The sequence below is a fragment of the Leptomonas pyrrhocoris genome (assembly GCF_001293395.1).
Source record: "Leptomonas pyrrhocoris isolate H10 chromosome Unknown, whole genome shotgun sequence".
In the NCBI taxonomy this organism is placed as follows: Eukaryota; Euglenozoa; class Kinetoplastea; order Trypanosomatida; family Trypanosomatidae; genus Leptomonas; species Leptomonas pyrrhocoris.
In genome coordinates this window covers 66410-81901 of record NW_015438389.1, presented here as the reverse complement: position 1 = coordinate 81901, position 15492 = coordinate 66410, and the positions used below count along the sequence as shown (strand labels likewise).

General features: G+C 58.5%; 5 protein-coding genes across 10 annotated transcripts; all 5 read right to left on the bottom strand.

The window, feature by feature from the left end:
* ABB37_09628 (hypothetical protein) lies at positions 1–5036 on the bottom strand (the record flags this gene model as incomplete). The annotated part of the gene is made up of 1 exon (XM_015809210.1): positions 1–5036. A coding segment is annotated over exon 1 (3698 nt), but the record flags the coding sequence as incomplete, so codon positions are not given.
* A 657-nt stretch (positions 5037–5693) lies between these two features.
* On the bottom strand, positions 5694–6710 carry ABB37_09627 (alpha/beta-hydrolase-like protein; the record flags this gene model as incomplete). Of its 4 annotated transcripts, none has more annotated exons than XM_015809206.1 (1): positions 5694–6710. In XM_015809206.1, the coding sequence occupies exon 1, from the start codon at positions 6306–6308 to the stop codon at positions 5694–5696; it is 615 nt and encodes a 204-aa protein (XP_015652142.1). In that variant the 5' UTR covers positions 6309–6710. The 4 variants fall into 4 exon arrangements, with proteins under 4 accessions (XP_015652142.1, XP_015652143.1, XP_015652144.1 ...); XM_015809207.1 differs by having other exon boundaries at positions 5694–6683; XM_015809208.1 differs by having other exon boundaries at positions 5694–6678.
* Positions 6711–8042: 1332 nt separating this feature from the next.
* Positions 8043–9938, bottom strand: ABB37_09626 (hypothetical protein; the record flags this gene model as incomplete). Its single annotated transcript, XM_015809205.1, has 1 exon — positions 8043–9938. The coding sequence occupies exon 1, from the start codon at positions 9594–9596 to the stop codon at positions 8043–8045; it is 1554 nt and encodes a 517-aa protein (XP_015652141.1). The 5' UTR covers positions 9597–9938.
* A 673-nt stretch (positions 9939–10611) lies between these two features.
* ABB37_09625 (hypothetical protein) lies at positions 10612–13768 on the bottom strand (the record flags this gene model as incomplete). Of its 2 annotated transcripts, none has more annotated exons than XM_015809203.1 (1): positions 10612–13768. In XM_015809203.1, exon 1 carries the CDS (start codon positions 13174–13176, stop codon positions 10612–10614), a length of 2565 nt encoding a protein of 854 aa, XP_015652139.1. In that variant the 5' UTR covers positions 13177–13768. The 2 variants fall into 2 exon arrangements, with proteins under 2 accessions (XP_015652139.1, XP_015652140.1); XM_015809204.1 differs by having other exon boundaries at positions 10612–13745.
* A 783-nt stretch (positions 13769–14551) lies between these two features.
* Positions 14552–15178, bottom strand: ABB37_09624 (putative mitochondrial ribosomal protein S7; the record flags this gene model as incomplete). Of its 2 annotated transcripts, none has more annotated exons than XM_015809201.1 (1): positions 14552–15178. In XM_015809201.1, exon 1 carries the CDS (start codon positions 15152–15154, stop codon positions 14552–14554), a length of 603 nt encoding a protein of 200 aa, XP_015652137.1. In that variant the 5' UTR covers positions 15155–15178. The 2 variants fall into 2 exon arrangements, with proteins under 2 accessions (XP_015652137.1, XP_015652138.1); XM_015809202.1 differs by having other exon boundaries at positions 14552–15164.
* Positions 15179–15492: the final 314 nt, after the last annotated feature.

The following is a 15492-nucleotide window of genomic DNA, read 5'->3' as shown; positions in this document are numbered from 1 at the left end:
CACGCGCGGAGCGGCGGCGGCGGTGGTGGCGGTGGTGGCGGAAACAGCGTCCCATTTGTGCCGCCCATCGGACCCATCGGCGCGGCGTTCTTGCTCATGCTGCCGACCGCCGCGGCGGCTGCGTCGTACGACGGCGGTGGCACGCTCGGGATGTTCGAGGTGCCACCGGCGACGCCAACACCACCCGCACCTCCGTGCCCATCCGGCTGTATCTCCGACGGCACGAGCTGCTCGCTCAGCAGCCACGAGACGAGCTTCGCACGCGGGATGAGACAGGCGCCGAGCAGCTTGTCGAGGTCCATCTTATATATCGGGCGCAGGACGTCGTAGCGAAGGCGACGGAAGAGCCACCGGCGCGGGCTGCCGTCCACGAGGCTGCAGGTGACGATGCAGCCCTCCACCACGTCGGGGTGTCGCACGTCCACGGTGGCGTCTTCGTACTGCACGTACATCTTCTCCGTTTTGTCGTACACCTCCAGCGCGAAGGTGTGCACTGGCAGGTCGAGGAAGGCGTCGGTGCTGCCACGGCGCGTCGCAGCAGCAGCAGCAGCAGCGCCAGCAGCACCGACACCAGACGTGGCAGCAGCAGAAACACTTCTATTGCTTGGCGACTGTGACGGGAGAAACCCACGGCGGGAGTCCCCGTTGCCGTCGAGCACGTCCGACTCGTGCGACGCCTTCGTGTCCGTCTGCCGCCCGACGCGGAAGTCCACCGTCAGGCACGACGGCTGCTGCCACACAAAGGCGTGGTCACTGCGGTGCAGCGGGTTGACGGCCTGGAAGACGAGTCCGTCGCTCGGGTAAAGTTCGGAGTCGAGCATGTCCAGCGCGGTGCTCATTTTCTGAGTGGGTTGGTGCACGACGACGCACTCCGTATCCGCCCCGATGAACGCCTGCGCCTCGTTGCACATGTTGCCGGCCAGGAATGCTTCCCGCTCGGCGAAGGTCATGTGCAGCATCGTGTTGCTCGCCGGGTCGGCGGCCTCGCTCCAGTAGCAGGCGTCGTACACGAGAAACATCTCCTTTTGACGGTCGTGGCAGAGGCGAGCCAGGTCGCCCTCCAGCACGAAGGTGCCAACCTTCTCGCCCTCCAGCCGGGTCCCGAGCCAGGCCTTCAGCGGCATCAGCAGCACCGCGCGCATGTGCGGTGGCACGAGGTACAGCTTCTTCTCGTGGTAGAGGAGGAGGTAGCGATTGCCGGAGACCTTCCTGCGGATGCCGTAGCGCGACTTAAGGGCGTTGACGGTCTTCTTGTCGGTCATCTCCTTCGTGGAGAAGGGCAGGAGCAGGTCGGCGCTGCCGGGGAACTGCGAGCCGCGGTTGCTGACACACTTGAACAGGTGCGTGAGCACGTCGCTGTACTCCTTGTAGTCATCCACCATGACGTTGGCGCGGGAGTCCTCGTACTGGTGCCCGGCGATGCTGCGGCTGGGCGGCTGGGCACAGCACCCCAACACCATCGTCCGCAGCTGCTGGACGACCTCGTCCTTGCTCTTCGTGGCGTCGACGAAGCGGTACATGCCGGCGCTCTTCGCCAGGCTGACGATGCGGGCGTGAATCACGCGGTGGAACTTCAGCTTTTCCTTCAAGTCATCGTCGCCGCCCATGCGCCGTACGAGCACTTCGTCATCCGCGCACTCCAGGCCCACAATCCCGACAAAGGGGATGTTCTTTGACCGCAGCAGCGCGTTCAGGTAGTACACATCCTCAATGCCCTTGCAGTTCTTGTCGATGACGAGCCCTTTGATGCTGCGGCTCTCTCGCTGCTGCTCGAGCAGCTCGTCCAGGCGGGTGCTGAGGGCGTCGAAGACCTCCCTCGTTGTCTCCCAGACAGAGCGCTTGCCCTGCTGCTCAACCAGGAAGTCCGCGCCGCTAAAGAAGGCCCAGCCCATGCCATCGGTTTTAAGGCTGTTCACCAACTCGCGGCCGAGCGTTGTCTTGCCGACTGCCGGGATGCCAGAGAGCAGCACACACGAGAACTTCGGCGGCTCCTTCGAGTTGAGGGCTGCGAGCGTCGCGTTGCCCACACTGATGCGGGCCTGCGTGGCTCCTGAAGCAGCAGCCGTCGCCACTGCTGCGGCGGTCGTCCCAGGTGCTGCTGTCACTGCTGCTGCTGCGGCGGCGTTCGACACGGGCGGGGGCGGCGGAAGCATAATACCCGATGCGGAGAGACTATTGCCGCAACCCGGCATGGGCACCGTCAGCGATGGCTGCCTCGGCACGCTGTTGTTCACCGTGTTTGACCGCTGCTGCTGCTGCTGCTGAAACTGAAGTTGCTGCTGTTGGAACTGCAGCTGCTGCTGTTGCTGCATGCTTGGCGGGGCCATCATCGGACCCGGCATCATGCCAGGCGGCATCATACCGGGAGGGGGCTGGAAGTACGCCATCATCCCCGGCGGCGGCGGCATGCCGGGCATCATGCCAGGCAAGGGGTGTGTGTGCTGCTGCTGCTGCTGGTGCTGCTGTGGCTGTGGCAGCATTGGTGTCTGCCCGTGCGACGGCGGGCGGAGTTGTGCATTGGCGTTTGGCATCGGGGACGGCACCACACCCGCTTTTGGCCCCGCGGCCGGTGCGGGTGGATGCGAAAAAGAAGACGACGCGGACAGCGGAGCTGCTGTCGCGCCTGGGCCTGCTGATCCTGGCCGCGGTGGAGGCATGGCCAGGTGCCCGGGTAGCTGCCCGTGTGGTGGCGGCATCTGCATCTGTGGCATCGCCATGGGCATCGGAAACATACCATTCATCGGCATGCCGGGCTGCTGCGGCTGGTTGGGCGGCTGCTGCGGGTTCGGCTGCTGGGGATGCGGCATCCACATCATCCCACCCGGCACAGCCTGCGGCGGCGGTCCGCCTGGCTGGCCGTACAGCATATGCGGTGGCGGGGGCATCTGCATGCCCGGCGGCGGCGGCATAAAACCTTGCGGCATCATGTACCCGCCAGGCACAGGACCGCCCATCATCTCTGGCGGCATCGCACCTGGAAAAGGGGTCGGGCCGAAGCCCATCATCGGCTGCTTTCCCGGCTGCATGCCCGGCGGGTACTGCGGCGTCATCGGCATGGTTTTGCTGCCCGGGTTTGGCATTGCGGGCACGCCCTTCGCCGATACGGGCGCCGTCGGTGCAGACGGAGGCGGCGGCGGCGGCAACACAGCTTTGCTGCTGCTATTGTTGTAGTGATTGCCCTTGGGCGCTGTTGGTTGTGGTTGGTGTAGTGGTAGCTGCTGCTGCTGCTGCTGCTGCTGTGGTGGTGGTGGTGGTGGGTGCTGCGGCTGCTGGGCGGGTGGGAGAGTCGTACCATTTCCTCCCCCTGCCGCTGCCGGCGGCATCATCGGCGGCGGTGGCGGTGGCGGTGGGGGCACGGCGGACGGCGTGAAGGACTTCGCATTTGCGTTCAAGCGCGTCTCGGCCGGCGCCGGCGGTTTCGGCGTCGCGACGGTGGTGTTATCGCTGATGATACCAACGGTACCGCTATTGTTGTTGGCTGTGGAGTCTGCAATAGTGCTGTTATTGGCGCTGTTGTGCCGGGCTTGGTTCGCCGCGGGCGACGCCGGCGCCGACGCGGTCGCCAGAGGAATCTTCACATCCCCTTTCGCCCCGGCGGTGGCCGCTGCGGCTGCGGTGGCGGGTGCACCGGGCATTGCCGCAGCGGGGACTCTCGGCGGCTCCAACGGCGTGTCAGCTGCGGGTGCAGGGTCTGACATTTCGTGTGTGTGTATATATATATATATATAAATCGCTTCTGCGCCGTTTGTTTTCTTTAGAATATGTTCTTTGAGGTTTCCTTTGGTCTCCTGCTAGCTTGACTTCCTTGCCCCGGTACAACTGCTTTGCTCCTCTTCACGGTGCGAATGAAAGAAGAAACGCAGAGGTGAAGGAGGAGGACGAGGGCGGAGGCGGGCGGAGGCCGAAACACCGAGACAGATAATAATAAAGAAAGAAATAATAATAATAATAATAAATGGGACGTGAAGTGGCACAACTCTTTTTCTTTCTCTGCCTTTTCGGGAGATAACACGATATATACGTGTGTGTGTGTGTCACGGTTGTTTCAGCTGAGAACTCTCCCGCCTTTCCTGACGCGTGTGGACACGAGCGTGCTCGGAGAAATAACAAGAAGAACAATAATAACACCGCTGAGTAACGGTGGCACGGCGCGGACCTCACAAAAGAGAAAAAAAATTAAATAAACCTGAACGAACGAGGGAGGGGAAAGTGCAAGGACAGGAAGCAGGAGCAAGATCAGGGCACGCGCGCTGGCTGGAGCGAGAGAGAGAGGAAACAAGCAAACAAAAGGTAAAAGAGAGGTGTAGGAATCAGAGTGCTATGCACCGCAGCAGCTGGTAAGTAATCAATACACCGCGCACACACACGCCGCGAGCAATGACAAACAACAGAGTAAGAAGAATAACCTATTTATTTTTGTACTCGCACACCCATGCCAACATCCACAGCGACAATAGAACAAGAAAGATTGAACAGGAGGGAGACACTCTCTCTCTCTATATATATAGAGAGAGAGAAAGAGAGAAGTGGGTCTACTCTCTCACGAGCGCAGCGGACACAACTTACTCGTGTTTGGCCCAACGAGGAAGGAAACAATAAAACAAGCGGCAACACTCGGCAAACAACCACCACGACGGCTACAAACAGGCTCCCGTTCTTTGGCGGCAACAGAAACCTAAGGAAAAAAAACAAAAAGAGGACAGAGACGGGAAAAGAAGAAAAGAAGACAACAACATACAAGGCCAACGAAGTGAACTTACTCTGCGGTGCGCCAACGCTCCGTCTGGATGCACGTGCCTTTTGTAGAAGGACACGACAACACAGAGGGGAGAGGAGGGAAAAACAAAAGTTTGAGGTGCAGCGCGTAGAAACAACACACACGCAGAGAGAGAGAGAGGGGAGAGAGAGAGAGACGACGAAGAGTTTTTTTTTGGGGTTTTAAAACTTTTTTGGGGTTTGATTTGATCGTTGCTATTCGAGACTGAGCCGTCAAGAAACCGGTCACCTCCCGTTTCTTGTGGATACGCTAAGGGACTGTGGTAAGTGCGCCACCCCGCACAATATACAAAGAGAGAAGAAGAGAAGAAATGAAAAAAGGAGAGGAGATGAAGAGCGTTTCCATAAGCGCCGTCTGCGTTCCGGCGGGGGAGGCGTCGTGCAAAGCAAAAGCCACTATATACATATCAATATCGCTACAGAGCGCTGAAGTACTTCCTCACATATATGTATCTGCACATCTGCATTTTACTATTGCTATTATCCTTGTTGTTGCCCTGCTCGTTATCGCATAAGAGCTGCACCGCTGCGACGTGCTACAGCGCACTCGTCTTCCGCCACTCGTTTCCTTTTCTTGTTGCGCTTTTCTTTTTCTTCTTGACTTCTTCGGCGGCGTCGCTCATCTCAATCAACGCAAGGATGTCGGTGAGGGGCTGCAAGGCCGTGACAGCGCGCAGAGCTGCAGCAGTAAGCAGCGTAATAGCGTAAGGTAGTAAATGGGGGAAAGAAAGAAATAAGAAGAGAAGCGGTGAGAGGGACGTGGGGGCCGCCGCCGTGCGCAGCGCACGTGATACAACAACTGCCTCCTCCCTCCTCCCTCCGAATGATCGTACCCACAGACGAGCACCGACATCGGGTTCTTTTTTTCCTTTTGCAAATCCCTCTCAACCCCCCTTGTCCCTTCTTGGGCGTCTTACCTACTCCGCTGACAAGGCTGAGCTCTCCACGACACGCACACCCGCCTCCCGCAGCGCCGCCGTGCGCGCCGGCACCTGCGCTGCATCGACGGCGGCGCACCAGTCGGCGACCACCACCACGTCGAAGCCGCCCCTCCGCGCGTCCATCGCAGTGAAGAAGACGCAGTAGTCGTACGCCACCCCGCACACGACTACGCGCGTCACACCGAGGGCGTGCAGCAGGCCGGCCAGCCCCGTTGGCTGCTTCGACTCGTCCGCGAAGGCGGAGTAGCTGTCGGCCGCCTGCCTCGTGCCTTTGCGGAGAATCCAATGGAGGTGGTCCGTGCGCAGGTCGGCGTGGAGGTCGGCGCCAGGCGAGCCGCGGACGCAGTGCGGGGGCCACAGGCCGCCCTGTTCCTTGAAGGAGCAGTGATCCTCTGTGTGCCAGTCCTGCGTCGCGACCTGGCACCGAAAGGTGAGTTGGCGGGATGCAGCGTTGATGGCTTCCACAAGAGCAAGACCGCCCGGAACGTGCAACGGCGCCCCGTCGACGAGGAAGTCGTTCTGCATGTCCACAATGATGAGGGCGTCCGTGGCGGGATTGATCGCTGCGCAGGCGGAGGCAGAGGAGGCCATTGTGTGTTCCCTTTCTTCTTATATAAATATATATACTGAAGTGTTTGTTGTCTCGTGTGAGCAGGCGTGCGCTTACATCACGTCCTGCTGGAGTACAACGAAAAAAAAATATCGGATTGGTCCTCTTCTTCTTTCCGAGGAAGAAATTTGGAGTGGGAGGCTGATGTGAGTTATCGTGGAGAGTTGTGAGTGTGTGTGGGGTTCAATGAGACAGAGATAGCATGTAAAAAAGAAAAGGCCGGCACGTACGCGAGGGAGGAAAATGCGTAAAGCACAGGTGTATACAGAAAGCAATAATAGGAATAATAATAATAATAATGTATAGAGTCGATACAGGGCAGTAAGGTAAACTACTCAGTGGCGAGCGCCTTCGCTGATTTGATTATTTTGAGTAGTAGTACTATTGTTGAGGAGAGTGGAGAAGGCAAGACGAGGAGAGATGCGCGTGAAGAGACCGCTTTCGGAGTGCCCTTCAACAGTTACTGTGCTGGAAGGCGAAAAGGTGGTGATGAAATCCCCTGCCCCTCCGCCCCTCCGCCTCCCCCCCCCACCCACACACACACACACATAGAAACAGAGTGGCGAAGAAGAAGTAATAACGAGACGACACCGCGCCAGCGCCCGCATTACCGGCAACGAAACGCCGCAGCAGCGAGAAGAAAGAATGCGCGTTCACCGTCGGCGATACAGGCCAGTCAACGCAGCATCATTTCTTGTTTTTCATGTTTCTTCTTTCTACAATTCCTTTTCTCGCCTTTCTCGGCTTCCTCCGTTTTCTTCATACATATATATATATGTATATAAATAGTTATAAACCACCTCACGTCACCTTGCAGAGTGCGCGAACTCAAAGGAAAATTTTTTTTCGTCGACGGCGCTCCGTTGAGGAAGGAAGGAGAGAAGAAGGACGGAAGCTCAAAAAAGTGTTAACAAATGCCATCACATCCATTTTCTCCCTTGTCCTTTACGGGTTGACAGCGTCTTATGCCTCTTCTTTCAAATGACACTGTTTGAACTTCCCGAAAGGGGAGTCTCTTGCAGACTCGGGTCGTCTGCATTTCCACCTCGAGGGGTTGGGGAGGGGAGGGGCGAAAAAACCTCCAAAGTGAGGAGGGCGGGACGGCGGAGCAACAACACCCAAAGAAGCGGCCTCTCCTGGAGAGGAGGTCGGCGAGAGGGGAGGGGAGAGGCGGGACGGGGAGAGGGAGAGCGCACGGCACGGAGCTTCCGATTTATCTCCCCTCGCGACTTCTTCCCGTTGCACAGCTGTCAGAGCAGTAACTCGTGAAGAGAGAGAGAGAGAGAGAGAGAGGAAGAGAGAAGAGCAAGAAAACCACGCGCAACCGTGGTGCGTGATATCGATGATGCGGAGGAGACGATGGTGACAAAAACAAAAGGAAATTATACTCAAAAAAAAAACAAAGAAGTTAAAAAGGTCGTCTTAAACTCTTGCAAGCACGGCGTCTAAATATATAAATTATGTATACATACGGCGAGCACAGTTGGCTTGGAGGGATTCAACGTCCCCCGCAAAGAGACACAAGCCGCAACGACGAACATATATGAAGGCCGCATCACCTACACCAAGTCAAAATTTGATCCCTCCCCATCACCAACAGCAGGAAAAAAACAGCAACCTGTTCCTTTCTTTTTCCATACCTTCTGGAAGCTTCTACCCTTTGTTAGCCGTCCAGCAGGACACGCAGTTGACCCTGCGGCATCAACAAGCGCGTCTCACCACTCAGCACCGCCCTCGCGCCAGCTCTCCTTTACACCGCTGCTCGGCAGAACCGTCGTCTCGCGATGCTGCCGCGCCCGCTTCACGATGTACTGCGCGAGGGCCACCGCCTCCACCCACATCAGTGCATAAATCCACCGCGCCTCAAACACGAACGCGTCCTCCATGTACTTGCCGTCTATCACCAGCAGAAACAGCCACCCGCTGATGCCTGTCAGCGCGTGCACAAGAAATAGGAAGGTCAGCGGAGCGGTGGCGGCTGGGTACTCGGCCCTCCACAAGCTGCCGGTCGTCTGCGCTACGCCGGCCACCAGGTGCATCACCACGCCGGCCAGCATAATCGTCACGGGAATGGCGTAGTCGCGCGAGGTGTTCAGCACGCGTGCGGCAACGCTTAACAGGAGCACCAGCGCGGCCTCCGCCCATCCTGCGGCCCACACGGGCAGCGAGATCGTGCTCCCGAGAAAGCGGGCGATCATGAAGATTTGAAAGATAAAGCCGAACGGGATGCTGTCGTCGTACATCTCGAGCGTTGGCACCCACAGCAGCGACAAGACAAGGAAAAGGCCGCCAAAGAGGATGTCAACAAGATGCCGCGCAACCTGCTTCGGTTGCAGCAGCGTGTGAATGGAAACGGCGTAGGTGCTCGCAAAGCAGCGCCCCCATCGCAGCACTGCTGGGGAGAGCATCGACGAGAGCAACGACAGCAACCGGCTCTTCGCGGGCACCAAGCCCGGGAAAAGGCCGTCCGCCTCCGCTCCTGCATCGCCGCTCAGCTTCTTCCGTCGACTCGCCAGCGGGAACACCTTCCACACCATCAACACCACCACCGCATAGCACACCGTCGCTGCCCAACACGGCCCTGTCGAGATCATTGGTGTGGCGAACATCGCGTACTGACCCAGCCGCATGGCGGCCCAGAGCATTAGCGGGCGCAGTTGGTGGTACATGGTCAGCACGCCGCCGCCCAGGCTGTCGATGCCCGCGCCTGGATCGCCGCCGCCGCTGCCGCTGCTGGGGTGGTGCTCCTTGTCGAGGTACTGCTCGTCGCCCTCGCCCGGACCGCCGCGGGGAAGGCGCGCTTCCGCGTATAGCAGGTACTCCACCAAGGTGGTCAGGCCGGCCGTCGCCGTCGCGCTGCAGCAGCGGCCGAGAAAGGTCAGCACAAACGTGTCCTGCGCCGAGAAGGCTGCACCGAGCAGGCCCACGAGACTCAACGCGATACTTGACTTCCGTGCGCCGCCGACCTCCATCACGGGGCCCAGGACCAACCCGCCAAGCCAGTAGCTAAGGGAGCCGGCGTAGAAGAGACCGTTGTTCTGCGAGGGCGTGAAGGCGTACTGATGGGTGAGAGGAAACGCACAGCTGCCGAGGAGGCCGTCGGCCAGCGACACCAAGGCGAGGATGCACAGCAGCTTCAACGGAGCTCGGTTGGCCGCGCAGACGATCACGAAGACCGGCCAGGCAGAGAGCACGCAGGCAGGGACAAGGAAAGAGACCAGTGTGGACTGCCACGCCTCGTAGATGGTCAGGTTAGGAACCGACGCCATCGTTGCTTCCTCCTTCTCCTTCTACCTCTGTCTAGAAGATATGTTCACGCACAACTGACCTATGTGCCCGGCGAAGAACAAGAGTATTTATGTATAGAAGTATATGTATTTCACAGCGGGGAAGCGCAGCGTCCACACAAGACGCACACCACTCCGGCAGAAACAGCAGCACTACACGAACGGGGGAAAATACAAAATATATATATGTACTTAGCACTTACGAAGAAAAGAGAAATGATAATACTACCAAAGTATCAATGGAGGTGAGACGAGAAAAGCCAACAAGCAAAAACCCGCGCAGCTCGATCAACGGTCATGATGACAACAGCAAACGGAGAGCCTACGTAATTAACAACGAGAAGACACAGAAGAGGCGAAAGGAAGGGAGGGAGGGAGACCAACCCAAAGATTTGAATTGCGGAAAAAAATAGGGGGAAAAATTTAGTAGTAGGTGGAATAGTATTATTAAGCGCGTTGATAGGAACACTTCAAGAACAAAATAACATAAATTGGGGGGGGGGGAAATAAACAAAACAATGCTATAGGCTGCGAAAGATCGACAGAGCCTATATTTCTCGCGAGGTGGGCGGTAGCAAATGTAGAGCTGTTCGCGTCCGAAGCCGCAGCGCATGGTCTAACTTGGAAGTCGTGGCGATGGTGGCGTGTTCCAGCAATAAATAGGAGAAAACATGAAATATTCTGTGCTCATGGGTCATCTCTCCTCTTTGCAGGCATCACGCTCTTGGTAGCACCAAATACGCTTCCCATTCACTTCTCTCTCTCACACACACACACTCACACGATAACAGTCGTCCAGGAAAACGAAAGATCAGCAACAACAACGTCACCACTAGTGGAAGAAAGAAGTGTACCTGCGTGAGATGGAAAGACAGAACCCCTCCCCCCCAAAAAAAAAGCCGGTCGGCGTACTTGAATGGCAGTATCCATCAACAGCCAAAGAGCTGGGAAGACCAAGGAAAGCAAGAAGAAGGAGAAGAAGATAGAAACGAATGCGCTACAGTGCCGACAGCGCCTCCTCCACCTTCTTCTGCAGCGCGGCTTCCTCAGCGCTCTTCACCTGCAGGTTCTTCTCCCCCTTCTTCTCCGCTTCGCGCGTCCGCTGGCGTACCTGCCCCAGCTCCGTGACCAGTCCCGCGTTGAAGTGCGAGCGGAGCAGCACCTGCTGCTGCACGTCATCCCGTGATGACTTGAGGGTGTTGTACAAGCTGGTGGAGGCCCGCTGCGCCTGCTGGAGAAGCTGCACCGTGGCGGGGACGTACTCCGCCAGCACGTGCCGCCGCTGCCGCCGCTCCTCGCGAACAACGGCGTACACGGAGGCGTAGGGCGACGCCTGTTGCTGTGCGCCATGGTGGCACATTCCACTCTCTGCGCCCCGCTTGTGCACTGCGTCTTCGTCCGCCTCCTCTTTCCGCATCTCCGCGCGCCAGCGACGACGCTCACGACGACCGCGCAGCTGCGCCAGACGCTGCTCGTAGTATAGCCGCTGCTCCTCCGCCAGCTGTTGAAGAAACGACGTGTAGTAGTGCGCGACGGCCTCCTCTTTGCTCTCGTTCAGCGCCTCCCGCAAGTCGGAGTCGACGGGTTCCGCCCAGGACATGTGACGCAGCGGATCGAAGCCACCTCCATCCCCGGCTGCAGCGGACGCCGACGGCGCGGCCTCGTCCGCCTCCGCCTCGTCCAGCAGCAGCGCCACCTCCTGGTGGAGGAACATGCGTGAGCTGAGGTTGCGGATGCGGTTCGTGCTGCTCTGCCACGCGCAGGAGTGGCCGGAGCTGCGGTAGTGCTCCTGCTGATGGTCCCGCCGGGCTCGCCCGCAGGCGACGTGGCCGCAGATGAGGCACACCCACAAGTCTTCGTAGGTGCCGCACACCTCGCAGCGAGCGTCGTTCAGCAGCTCGTAGACAGAGAAGCGGCACAGCGGGCACTCTGCGGACCCCGACGGAAGCTGCGCGTAGCAGTGCAGGTGGAAGGAGTGCTGACACAGCGTCGTCACGCAGGCGGCGCTGCGCAGCGGGTCTACTTGACAAATGGCGCAGAACTCTTCGCGGAGGCAGCCCGCTGTTGTCGCCTCTGGTGATACGGGCAAGGACCCCTCTGCGGCCCGCCCCCGCTGCTGAGGATCCTTCGCATAGTACTTCGTGTTGGAGCTGTCAAGCCGCAGCGGCGTAGCGCCCGCCTCCCCCCCGCATGGGTTCGGTAGGTGCAGTGGCGTGTGTGCTTGGCGATTGAATCGGGCGGTATGCGGCGACGGTGGCGGGGCAACGCCCTTCGCAGCTGTCATCGCCCCACGAGCACGACCGGCGCCCGCCATCGGTGGTGTTCTAGAGCCTTCCGCCGCGGTTACTGCCGCAGCAGAAGACGCCATGGGGGACTTGCGGTGATAGGGCGCGGGAGAAGAGGGCGCTGACAGGGCCTGATCGCTGGCCGGCCGTCGGAGCACCTGCGAGAAACGACTGTGACCACCTCTGCGGTTATTATTGCCATCTTGCTGCTGCTGCTGCTGCGGTGGTGTCTCACGGAGGGACCGACGCAGCTCGGATGCCCGCCGTCCAGCACTACTATCGTGCTCGTCTACCTCCTCGCCGCCGGCCTCGTCGTTCTCCCCTCCCTCCCCGTCCCGCACCGAGTAAATCGTGGTCACCGCGTCGAAGAGCGACATGACGTGAACTTCGGTGCGCCACCTCTGCCCCTGCCCCGCCGCGCCGTCCGCACTGCCCTCTTCACCAACAACCACACGAGCCCCGTCGCCATCGTTTTGCGTCTCCCGCATCCGCTGTTGTCGCCGCGCGTGTGGGGCGAGGAGCGGCGCGGCGGATCCCATCGCCACTCCGGCGTCCATCTGCGTGTCTGCACCTCCATCTACCGGCGAAGTGCCCGCGTCGGTTCGCCCTTCTTCACGCGCCGCCGCCACCTTCCCCTCTTCCCACGTCTCCGCAAAGGTGCGCCGGGTGACAGTGGTCGGCTGCTCATCACTCACGAACTCCACCGGGGCCGTCACAGCTAACGCGGCGCCCTCTTCCAGCGCGGCCTTCATCCACACCGCCTGTGACGGGCAGTGGCACTTCAGCAGAATACAGTAGGCGTGTATCTCGCTCACGATGTAGCCGACACGTACCAGCTCCACCCAGCCCGCCGTCTGGGCCTGCGCGAACGACGCGTTGACCGACGACGGCGCGCTGGACTCCGAGGAGGCAGCAGAAGGAGACGGCGAGGGCGAATGGGAAGCAGCAGCGGAAGAAAGAGCAGACGTCTGTTCGCCGAGTCGCCGCGAGGCGCTGCTTCGTGTCGTTGCTGCGGTGATGCCATCCGCTGGTCGTGTCGTCATCGCTGCTGTGGATGTTGTCGGCGGTGGTGTGAGCTCCAGCGGGGCCTGCGCCATGGCCGTCTCCTCGATGGAGACCAACCGGCTGAGTGTGCGGGAGAGGCTGGCGGTGATGGGAACGGTGTGGAGGAGAAGCCAACAGGTGGCGGAGGCGGGGGCGGTGGACGGGGGAAGCAGCCGCAGTGTCACGGTGTTCACCGCGTCTCTGTCCAGCGCCATGGTCGCCTGAAGCTCCATGACTGGCGTGCCACAGATGCGCAGACAAGAACCAAACAGAAAAACTCTCTCTCTCTCTGCATATATATATATGTGAACACCAACAAAAGGGCGATGCTGCGCTGTCACAATTCAATAGTAATAATAATAATAGTACTGATGTGAGAACGCACGTGGAGCGTGGAAAGCGAAGGGGAGGAAGGACGGAGGAAGGAGCAGCAGCGCTCAGATGTGTTGTGTTGTTTGGCTGACGGTGCCAGTGACGGCGCAATCGCGCTTTTAATATATATATATATATATATATATATTCGGGAGCGAAGCTCAACAATATCGCAAGGGATTCTTGTTTCTGTTTGGTTGCTGGTTGATTTATGTTTTACGTCAGCATGTGAGGTAGCAGCAGCGGAAAAGAAGGAGAAAAAATACACACACGCACAGAGAGAGAGAGCACGATGTGGCACGGGGAGATGATGGTAATCGCAATAATAATTAATATTAAGGAAACTACAGTGAGAGGACACGGGAGAGAGAACAAGAAATTCCTTTGAAATAGGATCTTGTGATCTCTTTTCGGAGGGTGGAATACGACTCGAGGGGGAAGGGGAGAGCAGCTTTCAAAGAGACGAAAAGAAGAGGGGGGGGGGGGAAGAGGAGTCGAGCGACTCAGGAGGTTTCATACCGAGATAGCAGCGAAATACGTTTCCCTTCCACACTCCGCAGGAAGGCGGTTGCTCTCTGTCGAGCCGCAAGCAAACGTGCATGTGAGAGGAGAGAAATACACACACACACACACACATATATATATATATATATACATATGCGAAGAGCATACGAAAGGGCGGTACTCGCTGCGTTTCGGCGCGCTTATCAAGGCAAGCGTGAGACCTCCCCCTTAAAAAAAAAGGGGGAATGCACGCACGATGAAAGTGTTGCCTTCAACGCTGCGACATCCGCGGCGCAGACGGACATCATCAGCGCGTTTCCCTCAATCTTTCTTTTTCGGGGGGAGATGTTATTGTTCTTTGTCTGTTTTAGCTTTGAAATGAAATGAGAAACAAGAACCAACACACAGCGGAAAAGAGGGAGGATTTCACGGTCGACCTCACGCACCCGATGAGCAAAACCAAAGCAAAGGCAGAAGAAAGCACGCGGTCGAGAAGAGAGCGGGGGACGGCGGGGGACAAAGCGAAAAACCAACACGGGCCCGGTTTAACGCCGACAGAGAGTCGCAGGGGGCATCACCTCCGAAAAGAACAAGAAAGACCCTCACGCGCGTGGAGTGTTCACCACAACGCAGCATGATGCCGTCTTCGCTCGCCCCACGTCGTCATCCTCGTCCTTTTCCCTTCTCTTCCCCCTACCTGTTTTTCCCTTTTACGCTTCACTTCTGGATAGCTTAGCGGGTGGAGACCTGCTGCAGCTTCGGGTTCCACATGAAGCCGAAGGACACACGGCGGTGCGTCAGCTGCTTGTACACGTACGCGATCACGCGCAGGCGGGACTCCACGCGCTTGCGGTCACGGGCATCGAGGAACACCTTCATCATCTTGCTGCCGTCCGTGCGGAAGCGCCAGCGGCGGCCCACGACGTCGCTCGGGTAGATGAGGTCGTTCAGGATGTTCTCGAACACCGCGGTGCTCGTCTTGGAGCGCTGCACGCTCTGGCGCTTGTACAAGTCCGTCGGGCGCTTCGTGATCTTGCGCTGCGCAACCAGCAGCACGATGCAGCCCGAATGGCGCTTCTCCAGCTCGGAGGTCAGCACGCGCTGCACCTTGCGCACCAGCATCAGGAAGCGCAGGGGGTAGAAGATCACCATGGCGGTCTTCTTCGAGCGCGGCACCTTGACCATGCGCACGCCGTTGATGTTGAAGCGCGGCAGCTCCTGGCGGAGGGTCTTGTGCGACGTCTCCAGCTCGAAGAGCGTCTTGGCGACGCTCTCCTCCAGGTCGCTGGGCTTGCTGCGCTTCAGCTTGCGGAGCTTGCGAAGATAGGGCTGCATGATGTCACCTACAGAATGTGAACTGCGATTTATAAGAGGAGGGGTGGGGTGGAGGAGGAAGAGGACGATGAAAAGTTTTTTTTTGTCCTTTTTTAAAGCTACGTCAACGAGAACAGCGAATGAGAGGTTTTCCCTTCTTTTCCAGCTTTCACTTGTAAGTGCTTTTCTTTTTTTTCCCGTTCTTACAGATGCATGGTGAAGAACCCGCGTCAACGGGGGCGTTTGCGCCGCCCACTGTGTTGTACTTCTTGTTTGCGTTCTTTTTTCTGGAGGCATCTCGCGTGCAACGATGCATGTACGCAGGGACCAAATAGCAGTGCTGATGGTGTGCGAGGGGG